The sequence below is a fragment of the Taeniopygia guttata genome, chromosome 4 (assembly GCF_048771995.1).
Source record: "Taeniopygia guttata chromosome 4, bTaeGut7.mat, whole genome shotgun sequence".
NCBI lineage: Eukaryota > Metazoa > Chordata > Aves > Passeriformes > Estrildidae > Taeniopygia > Taeniopygia guttata.
Window position 1 is genome coordinate 56570001 of NC_133028.1, and position 22012 is coordinate 56592012.

General features: G+C 47.5%; 3 protein-coding genes across 6 annotated transcripts in view; 1 reads left to right on the top strand and 2 right to left on the bottom strand.

The window, feature by feature from the left end:
• The window catches only part of HNRNPD (heterogeneous nuclear ribonucleoprotein D), a 9299-nt gene extending 3470 nt beyond the window's left edge, over nucleotides 1-5829 (bottom strand). For 2 of the 3 annotated variants that reach the window (XR_001122917.5, XM_012573327.5), the window contains exons 1-4: nucleotides 5492-5829; nucleotides 1989-2157; nucleotides 1112-1273; nucleotides 240-371 (exon numbers count right to left, since the gene is read on the bottom strand). Coding sequence is in view for 2 of the 3 variants with exons in the window: in XM_012573327.5 (XP_012428781.1) it covers nucleotides 240-371; nucleotides 1112-1273; nucleotides 1989-2157; nucleotides 5492-5670 (642 nt within the window). In the remaining variant the exon portion in view is untranslated. The remainder of the gene's footprint in view (nucleotides 1-239; nucleotides 372-1111; nucleotides 1274-1988; nucleotides 2158-5491) is intronic. The other variant, XM_002190658.7, reaches the window with a different exon arrangement.
• A 1590-nt stretch (nucleotides 5830-7419) lies between these two features.
• On the bottom strand, nucleotides 7420-11847 carry HNRNPDL (heterogeneous nuclear ribonucleoprotein D like). 2 transcript variants are annotated; one of them, XM_030270156.4, is made up of 9 exons: nucleotides 11733-11847; nucleotides 11230-11635; nucleotides 10752-10920; nucleotides 10502-10663; nucleotides 10108-10239; nucleotides 9879-9993; nucleotides 9130-9297; nucleotides 8873-8969; nucleotides 7421-8491 (listed from the first exon to the last, which is right to left on the bottom strand). In XM_030270156.4, the coding sequence occupies exons 1-8, from the start codon at nucleotides 11830-11832 to the stop codon at nucleotides 8899-8901; spliced, it is 1323 nt and encodes a 440-aa protein (XP_030126016.2). In that variant the 5' UTR covers nucleotides 11833-11847; the 3' UTR covers nucleotides 7421-8491; nucleotides 8873-8898.
• A 64-nt stretch (nucleotides 11848-11911) lies between these two features.
• ENOPH1 (enolase-phosphatase 1) lies at nucleotides 11912-20271 on the top strand. The gene is given in 8 exon segments (XM_072928639.1): nucleotides 11912-12107; nucleotides 12110-12163; nucleotides 12166-12284; nucleotides 14795-14896; nucleotides 15725-15927; nucleotides 16833-16965; nucleotides 17233-17356; nucleotides 18356-20271. Coding segments are annotated over 8 exon segments (933 nt in total). The 5' UTR covers nucleotides 11912-12049; the 3' UTR covers nucleotides 18496-20271.
• The last annotated feature ends 1741 nt before the right edge of the window (nucleotides 20272-22012 follow it).

Consider the following 22012-nt stretch of genomic DNA (forward strand, 5'->3'; position numbering starts at 1 on the left):
AGTGTGCTGGGGCCCAGCCCTCTCCCCATGGGGGTGCAGTACAAAACTTCACCTGAAACCCTCTAAGCTCAGAAATTAAGGTAACAGTCACCTACATAAATACTTCACGGGCCCAATGCCTACATGTGAAAAATAAAGCTTACAGGTATTGGCAGACTATTATCCCCTAAGAGATGCAACCAGTAATGCAATTCCCCTTACTGTCATGGTTCAGTTTCTCTAGGAAGAAATCCACCTACTTTACTAAGCCCAACATTGTGGTATTTCTTCTCCATTATTTTCTTCACTGGTTCCTCCTCCTTGAAAGTAATGAAGCAAAATCCACGTCTCTTGTTAGTTTTGTTGTCCATGGGGAGCTCTATGGATTCGACCTGGTGGAAGACAGTGATTTTATCTTTTATCCTGCCATTCATGTCACTGCAAAACTCCTCTAACAGGTCATACCTGTTACTGAAATTATTTAGACTTGAATATGACAATGCGACCTGACTACAAATACAAAGTTCTGTGTACCTGTGGCACACAGGACTTCCTAGGCATACAGTAGTTAAAGCCTTTAGTACAGAGTGAACTGTCTGAAAGTTTGGAAGAGGGCACATATTTACAACCAAATTTCCTGAACAAAGTTATGACCTGAAGCTGGCACCATCTGATAACCAACAGGGGAGCAACAGCTGTAGCAAGTTCATACAAGACCAGCTTTTAAAAACTTCAGTGACACTTAGTTCATCTGCACCACCAAAAACTGGGGACAGAGAGATAAACTAAACTACACAGTTGCACAGAATTTAGGCAAAACTGTCTCAATCTGTGCTACAGGAGATGAGCTTAGGTGGCTGAAGAACATCTCACTGAACTGACCAAAGCACCCTGCTTGAAACACTGCCTCCCTGACTTATCCCAGCTCCCCCTTCCATCAAATCAGGCTGTTCAACTCAGAGCCTGTAATTGAAACATCAAAATTCTGACCACTAACACATACGGAACTACAGTGGCCATTAAAGCTTACATTAGCATCCGTGCAGGCTGCATATGGGGAATGCTTTTTATTAATAAATTTGTGAAGGCAGAACAGGTTCTACAAGTAAAAGCAGTTGGTTTCACTACATACCTCACCAAAGCCTCCAAAATATTCCCGTATTTTCTCCTCAGGTGTGTCTGGAGATAAGCCCCCAACAAAAATCTTTTTAACGGGTTCTTTTGTTTTCATGGCTTTAGCTCTTTTTGGATCAATGACCTTTCCATTTAGCTTGTGTTCTTTCTGGTCCATGACCTGAGGATAATTAAAACACAGTTTTACACAGTTCAAGCTAAATGTTTCACTGATGGTTTGAGTAAGGCCAAAGTTGCCTCAATTTCAATACTTGGTGATTTTTGATCACTATCCACTGACACAGACAGTTTTGATAACTGGAACCACTTATTAGGCAGCAGAAGTAAGGACGTAACATCTCTCAAAAATTACTCTTCTCATCCTCAAACCTTATGAAGTAAAAAATCTGTACTTTAGATATCACAAAGGTCATAAAGGTGAAAACTTTTCTGTGTGCTGTATTCACAATATTTTAGAAAAGTTAACAACTAGTTTTTGCTTAGATAAAGCTTAAACGTATCAAAGCTACTGGCGCTACTCTAGGGGGTCACAGTACAGCTCAGGAATTTAAAGACTAGAAGATCTTTGCAAATGCTGCTTTCACAGCAGAAGGCAGCAGACATTTATACACTGTATTTTTCAAGTGCTCAAGTCTGAAGACTTTTGAAGAACCTGTAAGGGCCCAAATCCATACCTCAGGAATCACTGCTGGTCCTGCACAAAGCATCATGAGTAAGATGGTTCTTAAAACAAAGCACTTTCAACAGGCACATGAAAATGCTGCACCCCTGAATCATGTTTATCAGAAGATGCAAGAACAATGCCTACAGTCATCCTAGTGAGTGCTTTATCTCTGATACCTGAATTTGAACATGTTTCATTACTTTAATCCTACCTTATCCACACTCTCTGACTCTTTGAAGAGTACAAAGCCGAAGCCTCTCGATCTCCCAGTGATGGGGTCCAACTTCAGAGTGCAGTCTACAACTTCACCAAACTTGGAGAAGTAGTCCTTCAGATCCTTCTTTGTTGTGTCCCAGCTAAGGCCACCAATGAACATTTTCCTATTAAGACAAGTTGGTCAATCTGTAAATGTGTGTTACCCAAAATCCTGCACTGCCCAGCTTTATGAGCTCAATAACCTAATGCATGGAACTGGCAGGATTTTATCAGTCATGTCTGATACTACACACACAGGCCTGCACTTTTGGACAACTTGCTTAAGTGAGTCTGGCCAGGACAGATAAAGACTTCCACATACACAAACATTTTTCATTGTCTCCTGCTGCAGCTGCTTACTCTGCTGTCGCAAGAAACCACTAGTAGCAGTGACAAAAATATATTTTACTCCTTTACATCCCCATCACACATTTAATTCTATCTTGTTATCCGTGGAGCCTCCACACAACTGCTCATGAAACACATGCAGGCAGATTAGATTTTTAAGGAAGTATGGTTAAAACAGAAGCATTTATCTACCAGTCTGGACTGGATATATGCCCAAATTAATAAACTAAAAGAAATAAAGTTTAGTCAAGTTCCCTTCCCCAAAAAAGTAGTTATGAAAAAGCAAAGTATTGGATGGTCAGAAGTTATCTTTTCTCAAAAACTTTATATAAACATCTGGCTTAATCCATTTTAATAGAGAGAATGTCTTTCCAATATTTCTACAGCACCAATGCTGCTGGGCAGATGTGTACAGCACATAATTCATAACCTGTATGTTCAAAAGCACACTGGAAGCTTAGAATCAAATCATGACCATCACACCATGTTAGTAAGGCATAAAAAAATATTAAAAAAAAAATTTTAAAAATCAAGCCATTACACACACAAATGAAACATTCCAGGTTATTAGTCACAGGGCTTAGGAACCCATTCAAAAGAGGATTTGATTTGAGATGATCTCTTCTAATACTGAGAAAGAAGATTTTACCAAGAGCTCTAACCAAAAAATATGGTCCATTATGATCTACAAAAGCACTTTCTACAAAGCTTTGCCCGTATTTCACAATCAGACACAGTTATCAGAAAACCTGAAAAACCACTGTATCATGTTTCCAACCCTTCCACTTCCCACGCACAAATATTCCTGCCAATCATGTAAAGGGCATTGTACCTCCACAACTCAAACTCCCTTGAAGCAAAAGCTGCTCCTGTGAACTACCTCTGTTGACTTAGCTGTGCTCTCTCAGAATTAACAAGAGCATTCCGTTTCTGACAAAAATCCATACAGATGAGTGGTTCAGGAGCTTCAGATGTTGTTATAACAAGTCTCCAAATCTGTAAAGAAGAAGCACCAACTTCCCCAATACCTTTATCCACTTTTCCAATTACTTCCAGATCTCTCTTAAGGAAGTACCAACAGCCCTTTCTATTAGCTATCTTCATGGAAGAAATGGCCCACCCTGGTAAACCAGCAACCTCAGGCCAGCACAGGGAGTAAATCAAAGGAGCTTTCTGCCCTTTGTTCACCCATCACTAAGGTCCTAAGCTTGTTTTCTGTTCTGTGGAGGGTTTTTCAAGCAGCCAAACAGAAGACACACAGCATTGTGTTTCTGACCCATGGGGGGGTAGTGATGCTCTAGCAGCTCCTACTGAACTGACACCGGCTACACACACCACCTGTCTCAATATTAACATACAGACACCACTTTGTATTCCTAAGGACAGGCAGACCAAGAACACAAACTTGAATCCAACAGCCTCGGAAGGTTTTTCATCTCTCCACGCAGGAATTGCACCTTTGAGCCAGTCACAGAGCAGCAAACCGCAGCTGCTTCCGTCTGCCCCTACATCAACTACTGCTCCAAGGGAAACTCAGCTCAGGTCAGGGATATGCCACAAACACAAGCACAACAATTCAGGAGCAGTGCCACAGCACTGCCAAAAGCTTGTAAAACACATACATTTCCTAGCCCACAGCCTGGCTGGTAAGCCACATCAGCACACAGAGCTTCCCAAAATAGGTTACTGGAAGTGCACTGGGAAAGCTTTCAAACCTCAGACTTAACTAAACAAGGTATCAGAGATATGCTTTTTTCCCTTTACTACCAGAAGTGTTATCAAGAAACTTTGTTTCCTATACAGCATGAATAATTGATAGGTCAAAAAGACTGAACTAGAGTACAAGTCAATGTGTGATATGTGTAACCACTGCCCAATATCACTGCACCGCTTAGAGACAACTTTTTCTAAGCTCTCTTGCCTCAAAAGAACCCGAGTTTGCACATGAAAACCCTTTAATTGGTGTGTATCCAAGGGTAATAAGTAAAACAAACATGCAAACTCCAAAGGCATTTGAAACTGTTAAGAATAGCTGAAAAGTAACAAAACCGTTTTAGTTTCTGCTAATCCAAGCAAAATACTCAAAAAAGAGTTCCTGTTCTCTCTCTCTACATTATCCCAGATTATTAACATCTCTCTCAGCAACATCCCAGGTTATTGCTGAAGGAGGAAGACACTCAGGGAGGTTTTGCAGCAGGTATCTTCAGGACACAGTAATTAGCACTCCTTTATCCAGGTTATTTTCTGCCTTGACCAAAAACAGACCTGCAGCTCGAGTTTCACAGGCCCGACAGGAGACAGCAGAGCGCAACAGCCTGTCCTGTCACTGGATTTACTACACACAAACTTCACCAGGAATACAAAAGGGACACTGCCCCAGGCAGAGATCCTATGAAGATTAAAATCTGTCTCTACTCGCCATAAAACAGAGTAACAGAACATGCTGAGTTGGAAGGGACCTATCAGAACCATCAAGTCCAACTCGCAGCCCTGCACAGGACACCCCAAGAGTCACTCCATGTGCCTGAGAACACTTTTTCAAGCGCTTCCTGAACTCTGTCAGACTTGGTGCTGTAACCACTTGCCTGTTCTATTCTGTTCTATTGCCCAACCACCCTCTAGGTGAAAAACCTTTTCCTGATGCATAACCTGAACCTCCCCCGGCTTCGCTTCCTGTCTTTTCGACTCCTGTTTCTCAAGTTCGGGCACCACCTAAAATAATCCTCCCGACAACAAGTTCCGTGAGAAACAGAGGCGTGTTTTAGGCTTGGAAGAAGCGCCGGTACCTGGCGCTTCTGGCACTCAGATGACACACAGTAATGCCTGCAGCACAGGGCAATGCAACCAGAGCATTCAGCTACGCCGAGTTACTGTCTTCACGCAAGCACCGCACTTTAACGCAGAAAAGGCATCATTAAAAAGAAAAATAAGTTTAAAAGGCCTGCAGTTTGAGGCACATCACACCATTTGTACACCGCGGGCCCAGACACCGCCCCCGCCGCTCGGCCCGTGACGTCGGCGAGGCGCCAAGTAAACAAAACAGGGCAGCGACCGGGGCCGGGCCGGGGGCGCAGGGCCCCGCCCGACAGACAACCCTCCCCCGCCACTCACCCCTCGTCCTCCTCGTTCTTGCTGGCGTCGATCTTGGCTCCCTCCGACTCGGCCCCGCCGCCGCCGCCTCCCCCGTCGGTGCTCCCTGCCCCCGCCTGCCCCTCAGGCTGCTCCGCCGCGCTGCCCCCGCCGCCCGCCGCTACCGCCGCCGAGTCCAGAGTGAACTGCTGATCCGACATGGCGCCGCTCCGCACCGGCCACCCCCGGTGCCACCGCCTCCCCGCCGAGGCCCCGGCCCCGCTGGCGGCCCCGGCCGAGCGCGCCGATCCCGCCTCCTCTCGCTCCCTGTTTTTAATGGCGCCGCCACCGACCCAACCTAAAATGGCGGCCGGAAGGAGCGCGGCGGCGGGACACGTGACACCGCCTCCGGGAGCCGTGAGGGAGCGCGGGGGGAGCTCCGGCACGGCCTGGGAGCGGCCGAAGTCAGGGCAGGAACGGCTGCGGAATCGATAAGGCTGGACTGCGCCTCTGGAGATCGTGTAGTTCAACCCCTCCGCCCAAGGCAGGGCCACCCGGAGCGGGTGACACAGGAACAGGTCGGGGTGGGTTTGGAATGGCTCCAGAGAGGGAGACTCCACGACCACCCTGGGCAGCTGTTCCAGTGGTCTGCCACCCTCCACGTAAGAAGTCCTTCCTCGTGGTGGAGTGGAATTTGTGTTTGGGTTTGTGGTCACTGCTCCTTGTCCTGTCACTGGGCAGCATTGAAAAGTGCCTGGCACCATTTTCTTGGCACCTGCCTTTGACGTGTTGATGTGCATGGCTGAGGTCCCCTTCAGCCTTCTCCAGACTAAAGAGGCGCAGCTCCCACAGTCTCTCTTGAGGGATGCTCTAGCCCCCTCATCACCTCTGTGGCCCTTCACTGGACCCTCTGCAGGAGCCCCTTGCCTTTCTAGTGCTGAGGAGCCCAGACCTGCACACGGTACTCCAGCTGCACTTCACTAGCACCAAGCCAGAGGATCACAGATTGAAGTAAAACTTGTCTCTTAGGGAGGTTTTGTGTATTACATATATAACAAACCACTGGAGCAACGAAGCCATGCTCTTGTGGCACAAGTCTGCCTCAGCTGCTGTGGAGGACAGTGCTAGATCCAGCTGCACTCACAAATGCAGCACATGATCTCACACACTGCTGTGGCTTCTTGCTGATTCTTTAGTTTGTAGTCAATGGCATCAGTGAGCTTTAACAAGCAAGGTTTATTTTGATGCTTGACTTGATACTTGTACTGAAAAACACCAAATCTTCAGGTGGACTGCTGCAATCCTTTTGCCTCAGACAAAATGCACATGGCTCCTTTCTTTACTCATCCCCGCCACTCTCCTAATCCAGAATGTGCTGGGTTAATGCAGTGTTCCTTCTCCAGCAATCAGGCACTCAGGCTTTTATTTATTGCTTGTTAGTGTGCACTAGATGAGAAACCCGTTTTCTGATCAAGGGGAGAAGAATCTAGACCAGCACCTAATTTGTACCGAGTTGTACAGAAAATAGTTGCTGATCCTGAAGTTCAAGAACTTGTAATATCCTACTTGGAATTGGAATAGAAGTGCTGTGGGAATGTAATTAAGCTGCGTTCCAGAATACTTGAGGTTTTAAGTGCTTGGGAAGCCTTGAAAAACTCCCAACTCCTCAAGCAGTGCTATCAGCATTCAAAAGGTGCTGCTATAGTTCTATATCCCTATTGAGATGTACAAAACTGGCAGTGTTGTGCCACAGACCACTGTCTCACTGCCGCAGAGGGTAGGACATGACTCTGCCATCTTCGACAGTGATGCTAATTCCAAGCACTCTGGTGCTCTCAGGACAGATCAGGAGGACGAATGGGGCGAACAGACCTGTTCTTACAGTAACCCTGATCTCCAGAGGCGCACCTGCCCTTCTATCTAAGTAAAACTACAGTTACACCACTTTAAGGTGATAGCAAGACTCCACACTCACTTAAGTAAGCATTTATTAGAGAATCTTTTAACATGAAATTATACAAATAAAGTTTGTATAAACACAAGTCCACATTGTGTCATAACATTAATGGCAAAAAGAAAGTAAAAACCATAAAAGAAAACTAGTCAGCTGCTATGTACAGTTGGACACAGTTGTGTCATACACTAGAAGTCTTTTACAAAACAGTCATTTCCTCTCACGAAGACCACCCTCCATTCACTCACGATGCGTTGCAAGATGGCTTTTTGTTGCAGTATCTCTACCTAAAAAAAAATCAAGACAAAATGCATGTCAGATCTGTGATAGTTACTACAGGATTGTTAAAAGGTCCATTTTCATGAACTGCTTTAAGTCTTCTATATATTCCTTTCTTCACTGTTAAAGATCATATGCATATTTATTAAGGTAACACAAGAGACAAGAGGTTTGTTTAGTTCACCATCAGTAATTTATTTTCCCAAATATTCAGCCCATCTAGGAGGCTGCTCCAAAACAACCACCATCCAATTTAAACAAGTAAGCAGGCTCTGGATCACTTTGTTTTCCACTGGAGACACTGCCAAAAGGCTTTCTATTTGTTTATACAGCTAAAGGACTTATGTCCGACACAAGTCAGGTCACTTTAGCTCAGAGAGTCCATATGCATATGATCTTTAATGTTTATCCAGATTTAAAAGTTCGTTTTGGTTTGCAGATTTCACTATTAGCTATAAAAAGAAAAAAGCAAGCATTAAAATCTTAAAGAATGCACATTTAAAATGAGGTTCCACAATTGAAATACAACACTAAACAGAAGACCAAATGATTAAGCTGTAAAGGCATTTATGTACTTTAACTCCTGTAAAAAACCATTTAAGTTAAAGACACTTAATCTTCAAAAAAGATTTAAAAAAGAAGCCAAAGTCTGAAGTTTTCCACTTTAATCTTTACGCTGGTACATGAAGTTGGAAGAGACCATACCACAGGACAGCGTTTTCTGGTGTATGCCTTGCGCTCTGCCTGCAACGTGCGACCCCAGAGATAGACGTGGTCAGGGTGACACACGGCCTGCAATGAAGTTCCCGCTGGCGGGTACAAACAAGGTATAATGTCAGAGTTAGAAGACAACATTCTTGTTTTCCTTAAGTTGTACCCATTTCAGTACTTTACCTGTTAATACTTCTAATAAGTTTAATTATTCCTCTAGACCACCTGGTACACAACGCAAACCAGAAAAACTCTTATGTTTTTCTGAAGTACTAAAGAAGATAAAGTCACACTTTTACAAAGTTAAAGATCTATAGACACGTAGGCAAAGCTGGTTTAAAAAAAAAAGTATTTTTTAAGTTAACAAAAGCTTAATTAAAGGAGAAGTCATGCTAGGCAAGTTTTTACTCTTCGTTTGTCTATTGATCTTTAAATTAGATTAGATTTAGTCGGAGTGGAGCTTGCGCTCCTGTACACACCTGTTTGTCAGGCACTAGGTACTGCCTTAGTAGGGCTGGTAGTTGTTTTGGTGGTTGCCGCCGCCCCGGGACGCCTTCCCATATGTGCTTTGCTGGCCTGGAGGTAGCATGTGGGGAAAAACAGATCCCACAAGCGTTAACACCAGCCTCAGAGGGAGGTTTCACACACAGCAGCACACCAAGGGATCTCATCTTTAGAGCCGTGGGCTAAGAGCAAAGTTGCTCTTGTTATGAGGAGCGAGGGCAAAACCACTTACCGCTGTAATCCGTGTATCCCGGCCCATATCCATAGTTGGGATAGTTGTACCCAGAGTAGTCGTAGCCTCCATAGCCACTGTAGCTCTGATCACTGTAAGTGCTATTGTAATTCCCATAGCCTTGATCATAGTAGTTATTAAATCCTTGGTTCCAGTTTTGTCCCTGACCTGAAACCAAGCATAGCAAGTGTAAGTTTCAAAACTTACTTCACTTCTCTCCTGTGCCCCTTCATCTAACTTTCTGGACATGAGAGTAATCAGTTGCCTGATTATATACATGACACCAAAGGACAAGCCTTGCTCCGTGGTGTGAGTTGTGGCTGCTTGACCTTTATAGATTGAGATGCATTAACCTGTATAGTACCAGCTGATCCTTCTGATCTATTTGAAGGTGCAGCCAAGTGACCATCCCACTCCTTATCAAACAGCTCCTGCTTTCTCTCCCATGGGCCAATTAAGTGTATCCCTTTAAGTGGAATTGTAACTGTGCTGGTTACACGGTCCACTAAGGGCGTACAGAAGCACGCTACACCCACCTTGCCCCTTTACCACTTCAATGCAAGCAGAGCAAGAGGAGACTCCTCAGCTTCAACATGCAACCATAACCACCAAAACACCACTTATTCACAGGCTACTTTACACATTTGATTTAAACATGACATCTGCAAACAGCCTGCAACCTGGAATACCTACAAACCACTGAGTGTTTGGTGAGTTCTTAGATTAACAGAACCACTGAAAATACTCACCGCGTCCACGCCCCCTTCCACCTCCACGTCCACCAGAAGAATTGCTTTTCCCTCCTTTCTGCTGCTGCTGTTGCTGCCTGTACACCTCTTTGGGCTGTGCTACTTTGATTTCACACTGTAAGGACAGAAATCCTTTAACTTACTAAGAATTCCATGAGCATTTTGTGAGCTGCTTTCACAGAAGCCTGCAAAGACAGATTTCACATGCTAAGAACAAGAGTTTTCCCACCTTGCCTGAACCAATCTGGTGGTATCTGCTCTCTAGTAACTTCTTTACTGGCTCTTCATCTGTATACGTGATAAAACAGAAGCCCCTCCTTTCATTTGTCTTTGTGTCCATGGGAAGTTCAATGTTTTCAATCTGAAATCAAAATGAACATAAACAATGCGTGAAATCTGTAGGCAACCTTTTTATGCCACCAGAACCATCTGGCAGTGCAGAATGGTTATGCTGACTAGTTCTGGCAGCTATAAATCAGACCATTACAATTTTATGAAATCATTAACATATAGATTCAACTAGCTCTAGTTTTGGCCAACTCCTGCCTCACAAATCCTTTCTTAAGAAAGAGGCAAGACTACACTTGAGAATTAGAGTGCTCTTATATGCCAATATACTATACCTCGCCAAAAGCACCAAAGTACTCCTTAATCTGTTCTTCAGATGTATCTGGACTCAGCCCACCAACAAACACTTTTTTGGGTGGCTCCTTCCCTTTCAGCGCTTTTGCCCTTTTAGGATCTATTAACTTGCCATCCAGTTTGTGTTCCTTCAGTTCCAACACCTAAAAAGCAGAGAAAGGAACAAAGCCTCAGATCGCTACAGCTACACAAGCTGGCTTCGTGCCATCAGTCCGTAAGAACAGCACCCACCTTCTCCACGCTGGCAGCATCCTTGAAGAGCACGAACCCAAACCCCCTCGACCTTCCAGTGACCGGGTCTGTTTTGATTGTGCAATCCACGACCTCGCCAAACCGCGAGAGATACTCGGTCAGGTCCTTCTTGCTGGTGTCCCAGCTGAGGCCCCCGATGAACATTTTCCTGGAGGGCAGGGAACGCGTCCGGATCCGGGTGAGGGAGCGCCGGGGAGCGCGCCCCCCCGCGTCCCCGCAGGATGCCGGTGACGTCACGGCCAGCTCGGCCCCCCCCCCCCCCCCCCCGCGCGTCCCCGCCCCGCGGAAACTGGGTCACCCGCCCGGCACACAAAGGCGGGCGCGGCCGTGGCGCAGGAATTAGAAGGCCGCGCTCCCCCCGGCCACCGAGTCGCCCCCCCCGAGCCGCAGCGCAGGCGGCGGAGATGGATGCGCGACTCCCCCGCACCTCCCCCCCCCACCACGTCCCCGGCCCTACCCGTCGTCCTGCTGGTTCTTGCTCGCGTTGATCTTGGAGCCCTCAGCGAACTCCTCCTGGCCGCCGCTCATCTCTGTCGCGTCCTCCATGGCGGGGCGAGGGGAGGGGGGGGTGGGGGCTCGTGCGAGCGGCGGAGACAGCGGAGATCTGCTCCCGGCAGAAAATGGCGGCGGAAGAGATCCGGGCACCGCCTGCGCCTCTATTATATAGCCGTGCCGGCAGCCAATCAGCGCCGCCCTGCCGTCCGGCTCCGCAGCGCCCCCGGCGGCCCTGCGGCCGCCATCGCGCGGGCTGGGCCGGGCCGGTGCCGCAGCTCCGGGCGGGCTCGGACACCGCCGCACCGGGCACCGCGACGGGCGGGGGCCGGGGCTGAGCGGGCCGGCCGGCGGTAGGTTGTAACTCGTAACCCAGAAACCCCGTTCGGGCGGCGGCGGGGAGGGGCGGGGCGGGCGCTCCGTGGGCGGGCGCAGCCGGCGTGGCGCTCCCCGCCGCCGCCGCGCGTCCCCAGTGCGCCCCACGTGCTGCCGCCGCCATGGGCGTGCTGCCGGTGCCGGCGGAGGTGCGCGCCATCCTGCTGGACATCGAGGGCACCACCACCCCCATCGCCTTCGTCCAGGTGAGAGCCGGTGGCTGCCGGCACCGCGGGGACCTCCGGTAGCATCGCCGCTCCCGTCGTGACCCCCAGCCCTGGCGTCGCGGGGGGCTCCCGTAGCATCGCCCTTCCCACCGTGACCTCCCCGGCCCTGGCAGCTCGCCTCAAGGCAGGCCGAGGTGCCGCCGGGAATGAAAGCCGTGACCCATTTTCTGCGTTTTTACAATAATGCTCGCGAGCAAGTACGTCTTGTTTTGCCGATCGGCCGCCGCTGTGGTGGGCTGGGGGCAGGTCACTACCGCGGAGATTTGGGCAGCTCGGGGATTTGTTTCATGGATACAGGGCATTGGGGTGCTCGCAGCCTCACCCGAGAAGAGCTCTCAAGCATCGCTGATCCTGTGATGGCTGGAGCTGCAGCACCGCACTCGGCTCTGCGGAGAGCCTCAAGTGCGAGCTCTTTGAAGTACGACGCTTCTTGGCCTTAATTTCAGTAATGCACAGTTTGCAGTAATCGGTAATTCTCGGGGTGATCCGCTGCCTTTTCCCTTGGGGAGGCTGGTACAGCCAGGTGCCCCCGGTGTGCCGGGGGAGCGTGCGGGAGGGCAGCGCAGGGGACAGACACACCGAGCGTTCGCGACAGGGACTGGAGTGGCAGCCGATGCACGAGTGGCTTCCCTTGCCTAGGAAAAAGCTTAAGACTGCTGGAAGTGCTGGTTCAGGTGCAGAACCGGGGGGACTGGGAAGTCTGCGAGTCACAGGCGCTTGGAGAACTGTAAATTGTGATAGCAGGGGTCCCTCCTCTCCGGGAGGCTTTGGTTCGCAGGAGGGAGCGGATTGCTAAAACAGCGGACAGATGTATCCCTTCTCCTGCCCTTCATTAAACCTGGATTTCTTCATGAGACATTACAGCTCTTGGTGGATCTTAGCAGCCAGTGGCGCACAAAGATGCTTTGTGACCCGCACGGCAGGTGAAGGCTCCTGCCTGACTTTCTAGAGCCTTCTGCTAATACAGTTTAACAGATGAACAGCATGAGCTACATCTTTCCTATCCATGTTCTTCCAGTGCTCTTGAAGAAACTCCAGGCCTAAGATGGCATTGTAGCTTCCTCCCTCCCCTCAATATCTTTCAATTCAAATAGTTTGGACAGCTCAGGTTTCTTACTAAATATCTAACAGAGCAACTAAGTTGTTTCTGTCCACCTTGAAGCCGTTTTGCAGTTGTGCAAACAACATGCCATGCACCTGAGACTCTAGGCTTCCACCCAAAGTCTTTCTGTTGCAGAGAGGCCAAATGAGTTTTGATTCTCAATAAAATTCAGTTTGATGGAAACCCTGATAATGCTTGGAACAAGTTATTTCATTTGGTCTTTCAGTTAACCTCTATTTGCCTTTGAAAGGTCCACTGATGGTTCAGTGGACACTTTATTCTTCAATATTAAACAATTTTATTTAATTCTTTCTCTAATGTTAGAATTACTGAATCTTCAAAGTAAGAAATAGGATGAGTCAGTTGATGAGTAGATTAAGGAAAGCTGTCAGAAAAGAGAGTATTTGGAGTCTTTCTTCCACACAGACTCCTGGCCTATTAAACTTAGTACATCGTTGACTGGGATCACTCTTGACATCCATAAAACATCTGGCCCCTTAGCTGTCCACTACTCCAGCTGTCACGTGGGTGTCCCCTCTTAGTTCACAGACCTATGCACTTGCCAGTGGACCAAGATTTTTACCCTTTTAAAATCCCCCAAATCATAGAATCCACTGGTCCTTCAGAGTCATTTTGGGAGTTTTTCTTAGCCAGCACAAGAGTATGAAACACTGCTTTTGAAAAACAATCATGTCCTTTTGACATCTGAGTTGTAAAGGAGGTTAAACCAAGCCAGCAGGTCAGCTGCATATCCCAGTAGATTCTCTTTAATTTCCTCCATGATTTAAAAGATAGTTTGAAAGTAGAGGACATGAGAGTAACTGGGGGCATTACAAGGCTTTTGATTTCCCTAGGCAAGTTTGTGGTAATTCTTGAAGCAATTTTCATTCTTTAAAAAATATACAGCATGGAAAATACAGTATTAGAGCAATAGAAAATCCTGCAGTTCTGCCATCACATTACAATCTCAGGACCACTGCTTTCTTAATTCAGCAACAAGCTAAAGATGACATACAACAAGGAACAAGAAACTATGGGCCATTTTTTGAGGAGAGGTGAGTTCAGGTTAGTTTTTTCCCAATTAAGAAAAGCTCAGTTCTCTACCCAGAGGAAGGACTTCCCTGCCCTTCTCCTTGACCTGAGGCTTTTCCTGTACCCGGAGATGCACGGTGCTGCTTGTGGCTTCTGACTCATGAAACATCACTAATGAGAGCAATTTGTAATTATTTCTGGTTGCCCTTGGGATCTCTGTGAACGTTTGTAATTTTCCTGTGGCACTTTTCCCAAACCCTGTTTCATTTCATTTGCAAGGCTGTCCTGTGGAGTTCAGTGTCACCAGACCAGGCTTTTCATTTTAAAAGGTTCTCGGTTCTCTAGCTTTGGTGAGAGGTTGAGACAGAATGACCTTTTCTTGGACAAGTGCCCCATCAAGAATACAATAGCATAACTTATCTGTTCAGAGTACATACATTGCCAGCCTTGTACTCCTCAGGTACTGGGAATGTGGGGTCACAGGTGCCACTTGAGACATTTTTTGGCAAGCCCAGGAAAAGTTATCACCTGCCTTTCCATCACAGGCTTTAAGACTTTCAGCTACATAAACGTTTGTGTAAAAAAATCCACCTGCACTGATCCTGGCCCAAGACTGGCTCAGTCCTGTGCCCAGGCAGACACCCTTGTCAGGAAGCTTCACCAGCTACAGCACTGTAGGGGAAGCTTAAGTTTGGGGAAATAACTGTTCACAGCAGCATGTGGCAAATGTTTCCTTTAAAAGCCAGCCAGCCTTACCTCTGCCAGGTTAAAGGAGCAGCCTCTTTTTCTACCAGGAGACCTTGTTCTCTTACATCAAAGACAACGTGAAGGAGTATCTGCGTGCTCACTGGGAGGAGGAGGAGTGCCAGCGGGATGTCGGACTTCTGAGGAAACAGGTTAAGTAACAGAGTAATTCCCTTTCTTTGCATTTTCATAGCATGCCTGAGGCTTCAGGTCACTTGGACTCTCCCGGCCACCCCACAATTGTCCCTATCTCTTTGCCCTCATCCATGGAGCCCAGTTGCCTTGAAGGTTGGATTCTCCCCCATCCAAAGCCTGGGGTTGGGCTTGGCAGGCAGCAGCTTCCCTCAGCTCACCTTGGTCTTCACAGCCCCTGGGCAGCTGTTGAGCCAAGACTTTCCAGCTTTTTGCCTGCACTGTGCCCTTCTCTTGTTGAATACAAACCTCTTTTGGGAAGCAGCACAGGGAGATGGCAGAGCACTTGTTCCACACAGAGCTGTGGATGCTGCCTCTGTATAGGGAGACAGCATCAATTTGAAACTTGTGGCTGAAGCCAACACATGCATTTGCTTCTTTGCCTTAATTACAGTAATTAAATACTTAATCAAGCATAGTTCTCATTAGAGTATTTACAATACAGTTAGAGTAATGCTAATTGTTTGGTTTGGAAAGTACAATCCCAGCAAGTATTTCTAAACTTGTCTCAATTTTCTATTGAGAAAAGCATTCAGACAGTGATGTAACCCCTCGTGTGAAGAGCAGTTCAAGCAGTATCCTGCACGGGGGTGTGTGGAGGTGTGGAAATTGCTCCACCTCTTCCCTCTCCTCTTTTTATCATGGATGATTGCACAGAATCACAGAGTATTCTGAGTTGGAGGGCACCTGCAAGGGTCAGCAAGCCCAACTCTTTAGTGAACGGCCTGTACAGGGATCAAACCCACAAGCCTGGCATGGTTAACACCGTGCTCTTTGCCACTTTGCAGGCTCAGGAGGACTCCAGCCTGGACGGGGCCGTGCCAATCCCTTTGGAGAGCAGCAGCGGGGAAGAGGAGCTGGAGCGCGTCATCCAGGCCGTTGTGGACAACGTGCACTGGCAGATGTCCCTGGACAGGAAGACCATGGCACTGAAGCAGCTGCAGGGCCACATGTGGAGGGCAGCCTATGCCACTGGGCACGTCAAAGGAGAGTGAGTAATTGTGTGAGTAGTTGTGTGCCCCCTCGTGGGGGCAGGTGTGGGGGGGCATCTTTCCTAAAAGTGTATTAACAGAAGAGCTGCATGAGCTATTCCTGGGAACGGCCCCACTTAAAAATAAAAGTAGCATCACTAGCTCAGCAGATAAGCCAATATTTGAGAGATTTCTTGGTAAACCAATTGTCTAAGGCACGAGTATGAGCTTCTTACACTTCTCCGTCTTGCATTTTTTATCCCCAAATTGCACTCATATTTTTGAACAAGTATAAACAAGCCAGGGTTGCAGGGTCAGACCCTTTCAATTGTTTTCTCCTGCTTTGTCTTTTACCTGTGTGTTTCCTGCCTTTCCGCTTCTTTTTGTCTTCAGATTCCTCTTTATGTTTCAGCCACGACACAGGGGTGCATAAGTAGGGACAACTGAAATTAAGCCTGATCTTCTTATTTAAGAGATAAGTGGTTAAACTGTGCATTTCTGGTCTTTAAGTAAGTAAAATAAGCATTTTGTCAAATGAGGAGCAAGGAGGAAGAAAATGAGCTCACAAAAAAATGTAAACATCCACCAGAGAAAGTAACAAAACCCAAATTAAGTCGAGAGAGACACGTATCCTGTTGATTTTGTTTTTAAAAACAAGGCTAAATTGTCTTACAGTGACTCAAAAACTGTGGAGAAAGCTGCCTGCTTAGCTGCATTCAAGGAGTGAGATCTCTAAAATCTCCTTGCCCAGCTCTGCATTACCTGCTGCTGGAAGAGACCTTCTGGTTCTGAGCCCTGAGCAGATTGAAAATGAAGTTTCCCTTGCAAACTAATGGAACAAAACGAATTGTCACAGTGCCTGGCTAATGATGTCCCTCCAGGTGCCTCGGGGTTTGCCCTTACCTGCTGCCCTGTTTTGCTCCAGAATCTTCGAGGACGTTGTTCCAGCCATCCGGAAGTGGCGGGAAGCAGGGATGAAGGTCTATATCTACTCTTCAGGCAGCATCGAAGCCCAGAAGCTTCTGTTTGGATACTCTACAGAAGGTGATATCCTAGAGGTAGATAACCTTCCACCTTCCTTACAGCTTCTCCCCCTGCAAAGCACTCCCTTCCCACATCTGCCATTGCTGTAACACTTGGTGGATGAATTCTGTGTGAGGGAGGTGGGGCAGTGGGTTTGATCCATGGGAATTCAGCTCAAGCAGTTGACTGTGAGAGCATGGCTGCACCAACACCTTGTTACTGTGGCAGAAAGGAAGGGAGGGAGGTTTATCCCTTTTCTTCAGGTGGCACTCAGCAATGGCCTGTGCTTCTCTCTCTTTCAGCTCTTTGATGGCCACTTTGATACCAAAATAGGTCCCAAGGTAGAAAGTGAGAGCTACAGGAGGATTGCTGCCAGTATTGGGTGTGCCACCAACAACATCCTCTTCCTGACAGATGTCCCTCGAGGTACGTGACCTGCCACTCTTACTGCCTCTCACCTGTGCAGGAAAGGCAGGTGCTCTTCAGAGGAGTGCTGCTGCCTTCTCACAAGCACACAGAAATGCGTCAGCACCTTCCCTCTAGCTGCTGCCATCTTCCTTTACACACCCGGGCTTGCACACAGCAGTGGGATGTCTGTGTGCAGCACTGCAATGAGGGAAAATAGATCAAGTAGAAAACCTGTCTTTACACTAGCCAGGAAGGAGAGTGCTGAAGCAGAGCTGAAGCTCGCCCCTTTACAAACAGGGTCAGTGGTTTGGCCAGTGCTCAGGGGAAATGATGGTGTTTTCTGTGTTGCTTGCTACGTGGCTGGTTCTTTGCGCTGCTCATGGTTAGGTTGTGTTCAGCAGCAGGAAAACATTGCTTCAGGTTGCCAACACTTGACCCATGGAAAGCCAGGCTTGAGAAGCTAACTTAATTTCCTGCTGTAGCTGGAAACATCTTTCTGGCAGAAATAGCACTGGGTCTCAGTCTGAGCCAGCTCAGTCCCCCAGAGTTAGTCCTTACCTTCTTCCCAGGCTTGGCAGCAGAGCTGGTGGGAGCTTGTAGTTCCCTGGATCATCTTCCAGTGGCCTTTTGTGCTCAGGGAGCAAAAAGGAGCTTGTGAGAAGTGACTGGGGGAGGGGGCTGTTTGTCTCACAAATGCCATAGGCTGACCACAGCCTCATGACAGGAATCGAGCTGCCTGTGTCCTGCCTGCAAGGAGCCTTGGACAGCCATCCGCTGGCAGAGGGGAGGAGATGGTGAGGCAGCCAGCTCCTGTCCGTTCCTGCAGCTACAGCCATCCACAGCAGGTCTGCCAGGAGCTGCTTCCTCTCCAGAGCCCTGCGACATGCAAACACTGTTTTCTGTCTCAGCCTTTAAAAGCACTCAAGTGTTTTGGGGCACCTCAAGCCTTGGGGACCCTGATGTGAAGAGGTCAGGAAGCAGCTGTCACCTCCATTCTCCCTACTCTGTTTGTTTCAGAAGCCAGTGCAGCCGAGGAGGCAGACACTCACGTGGCTGTGGTGATCAGACCAGGCAACGCAGGACTGACAGACGATGAGAAATCCTATTACAGCCTCATCTCATCTTTCACCGAACTTTTCTTGCCTTCCTCCACTTAGGGAAAGCGGTGCACGCACAAAAGACTGTGCTTCACCTAATTGTCCTTGTGAAATATTAGGTAATTTTGTCCATAATCAGAATCTCAAACCAAATCCACGTTATGTCTTGGGCCTTGTGCAGGCAGGTATGGATGGAGAGTATGGTGTGGGGTCCCTTGTGCAGTAGGAAAGAGGCCTGCTGCCAGCTGGAGCTGGGAACGGGGCAGGGAGCAGCACCCACGAGCCCTGCTATTCCTCCCCTTTCCTGGCTAGCAGTTAGCTAAGGGAATGCTTCCTCCAGACTCATCCACTGCAATCTGGTGCTGAGATGCCCCACCGCATCTGTAATTTTTAGAAGCAGTCTGCAAACAAGGTTTATGTTCCCTTTTCCCAGAGGGAGCACTGGGGACCACAGGGGGATATGTGAGCTTCTCCCTGCAGACAAGATTTCTGGCTAAGTCAAAAATATTCAGTTAGGATTTCCAAAGGAAAATATTAACTGTGGGCTATAATACAGTAGGTTTGGGCTGCCACAGAAAAAGCCAGCCCTTGCTGCAGACAGGCTCTTTAGACAAGGAACAATATGTATATTGGCTGTGTCTGCAGCAGCTCCAGGTACAAAGCAGTACAAGTTGAATATGGAAGCTGCTTAGAGCTCCACAGCCAGCTTACCCAGAATGAAGTCAAGTATATATAAATACAGCTTTAAAAATTAAACTTTGGACACACTTCACTGCTGTATCATGGTGCTGGGCTGTGGGATACAACTGTCTGGATTGCAAACTCAGCCTGACAGCATTTCTGAAGTATCTCAGCAGTGACCCACAGAGCTCTTCCTCCAGCCAACATAATCCAGTCACACGTTCATAGCACTGGTCAGTTGTGAGCAAATCTTGACAAACTGCTCCTGAGGGCAGACATCCTGCTGCATTTGATGAGAATCAAACCCCTGACCTTTTCACCTTACCTAAATTGTAGCAATGTAGATCAGATGATCATGGAGCTTTTCCTAACGTAGTAAATAAAAACACAACTTTGCTTTCATTATATCCACTCCATCACAGCATTTAGCCTTCCTGTCTTAGCACCAGTGATCCCAGCACCTAAAAGGCAAATTTTATTATTTTATTTCTAAACCTGTGAACACTGGGTTCTGCTTTCACCTTCCCCAGTCCTTTCTTTAAGGCAGCAGCCTTGTCCTGCCAAAGAAGCTGTACTGCCTCCCTGACCATTTTAGGATTTCAGTTGTGGCTTAGTGCAGGAGTGAGAGCCACAGGTAGGTTATACATGGTAGTAGCGGAGTCAGAGGCAGTCTGAAACTCCTGTCTGAAATCCTGTTTCCCCATTCCTTGCTGCTGGCACTTCATGCACAGGTGTCTTGCCCTCACAGCCATATAATATGTGCATGCTGCCTTCCTGAGCTCTGATCTACACCCACAGCTGTCCCTGTTGAGGGAGGCTGATGGGTAAAGAACAATGAAGAGACAAGCACTTGGGGAGGAAACCATATTGTGCCAGCATGGCCCTTCTAAAAACTTAATAGTAGTAGGTCAGGCTGTGGGGCAGCTAGTCCAGATCCCTTTCTGGGCTGTGCAATGGGTGTGATCCTGCTCCTAGAAAGAGCCTGTTAATTACTGCTGTTACAGTAAGTGTATCTGCATGGCTGAATGGTCCCTGGCTTCCTTAAGTGACAATGTTAATCATTACACTGTAAATAAATACCTTTTGTTTTGCCTTCACCATCAGAAAGCTATGCTTGGGGTAGGGACAAAAATAAAGCTCACTTTCTCCATAAAAGCACTTTATTTAGTGGTCATGTTTTAGTGTACCTCAGTTGTCATTTAGTTGTACTGAAATGTGCTGTTAGAAATACTCTGAGAAATGTACAGAATTATCACTAAAAACCTGAAGTTCAGTTTGGATTGCATATAGGAAAGGGAGCAAAAGGAAAAAAAAAACACATAATCTTTTTTTTTTCCTTTGATAAAATTACAAAAGCTAAAATAATAAACTGAAAGTATTAATTAATCAATTAGGCGAAAAAAGACACAGTGGACTATTTACAGTAAAATGCCCTTACAACAAATAGCTATTTTGTGCTCCATATGGATTGAGTGTGTGTCAGTGCAAGAGGATCTCCACCTGCATGTTCTCCAGTTGGTCCTGTCCTGTCCCTCCCCAGGAGGAGCTCCCAGGATGAGCCTCTAGGGAGCTGGCACCTCACACTGCTGTGTCCTTGGCCACTCTCAGCTCATCCTTCTGGGAAAGCTTTCCACTCATGACACTGCTACAAGGAGGAAGCCTTCAGCAATCCACAGCAACTCTCTTGTTGGCCAAAAATGCTCTGGATTTGTAACAGCTGCCTGAGAAGAAGTTTTGGTGCACAGGAAATAAAGGGCTGGCTGAAAGCTTTCTACTTAACACAGTTTGTCTCAACTGTTTCTCCTCTCAGAAGAGGCCTGTGACCTTTGCACAAGACTGAATGCCCTTCTGCCTTTTCCCTCACTGTCAGAAATGCTACTACAAACAGAGCACTACAAATTCCCCTACAAGTGCCTTTTCCTACCATTTTAATTTCTGCTTGTTCTCCTGCAGCTCAGACAAGATGTAAAATTAATCTGAGTTTGATTTATGGAGGAAAATAGGAGCCATGTTCATGAGAAGCAACTCCCATCACTCCCCTACCCAGGCAATACAGCAGCCTTCCTAAAATTGGGCTTTGAGCTTCTTGTTCTCCGAAAACAGACCTTGTTTGACAACCTGTTCCCTTTAGGGAGGGAGCAGCCCTTCTGGTTTGGCTGTTCCCTTCTCGCACCTCCAGCCCTCAGGCAGGTCAGCCAGCCTCCATGCCAGAACTCCCTCTTGGCACCTTGGAAGCCCATTTAAACCTGTGGCAGGCTCCACTCAGGACATCAGGCCTGGCCACACAGAGGGGCCCAGAGCCCACACCAGCATGTCTGATGTTTGGCTTGTACAAGGAGCAAAACCAAACCCTGTGTCCAGAAACACTGATACTGTTCTCATGGCAGACAAGCCTGGTGTCTCTAACACAATGTTTCCCCCTTCAGTGAACATAAAAAAAAAATTAAAAAGCTTTTGAAGTACTATACACAATGTGTGGTGGAAGCACTACACATGGAAAAAGCAGCCTTTTCTGGGTCGTCTTCAGAGGACACAGACGTTCTCATCTTAATTCAGCATCTCACTCCTACCAGTGCCCACCAGGAAGCCAAGCACAGCATCCCACTGTGTCACCCCCTCTGGCCTGGGGATAATCTGCCTGGCTACAAGGCAGCATCAGCTAAGTCTCACTTCCTGATCACAGCACAGTTCCTTCCAAATCCAGATTTACCATCAGCTGCTTTCCAGGCTGGAAGAAAGGCCTGCCTGCTTGCCATAAAAGCCAGTCCACTGGGGTCTTCTGTGTCTGACTCCAGGTTCTGAAGAAACAGCTGCTCTTGCTCCCCCTACCAAATTCCCCAGTTGGCAGCAAAGAAAACAAGCCGAGAAACACATGGAAAACACAGTCTGGTGACTC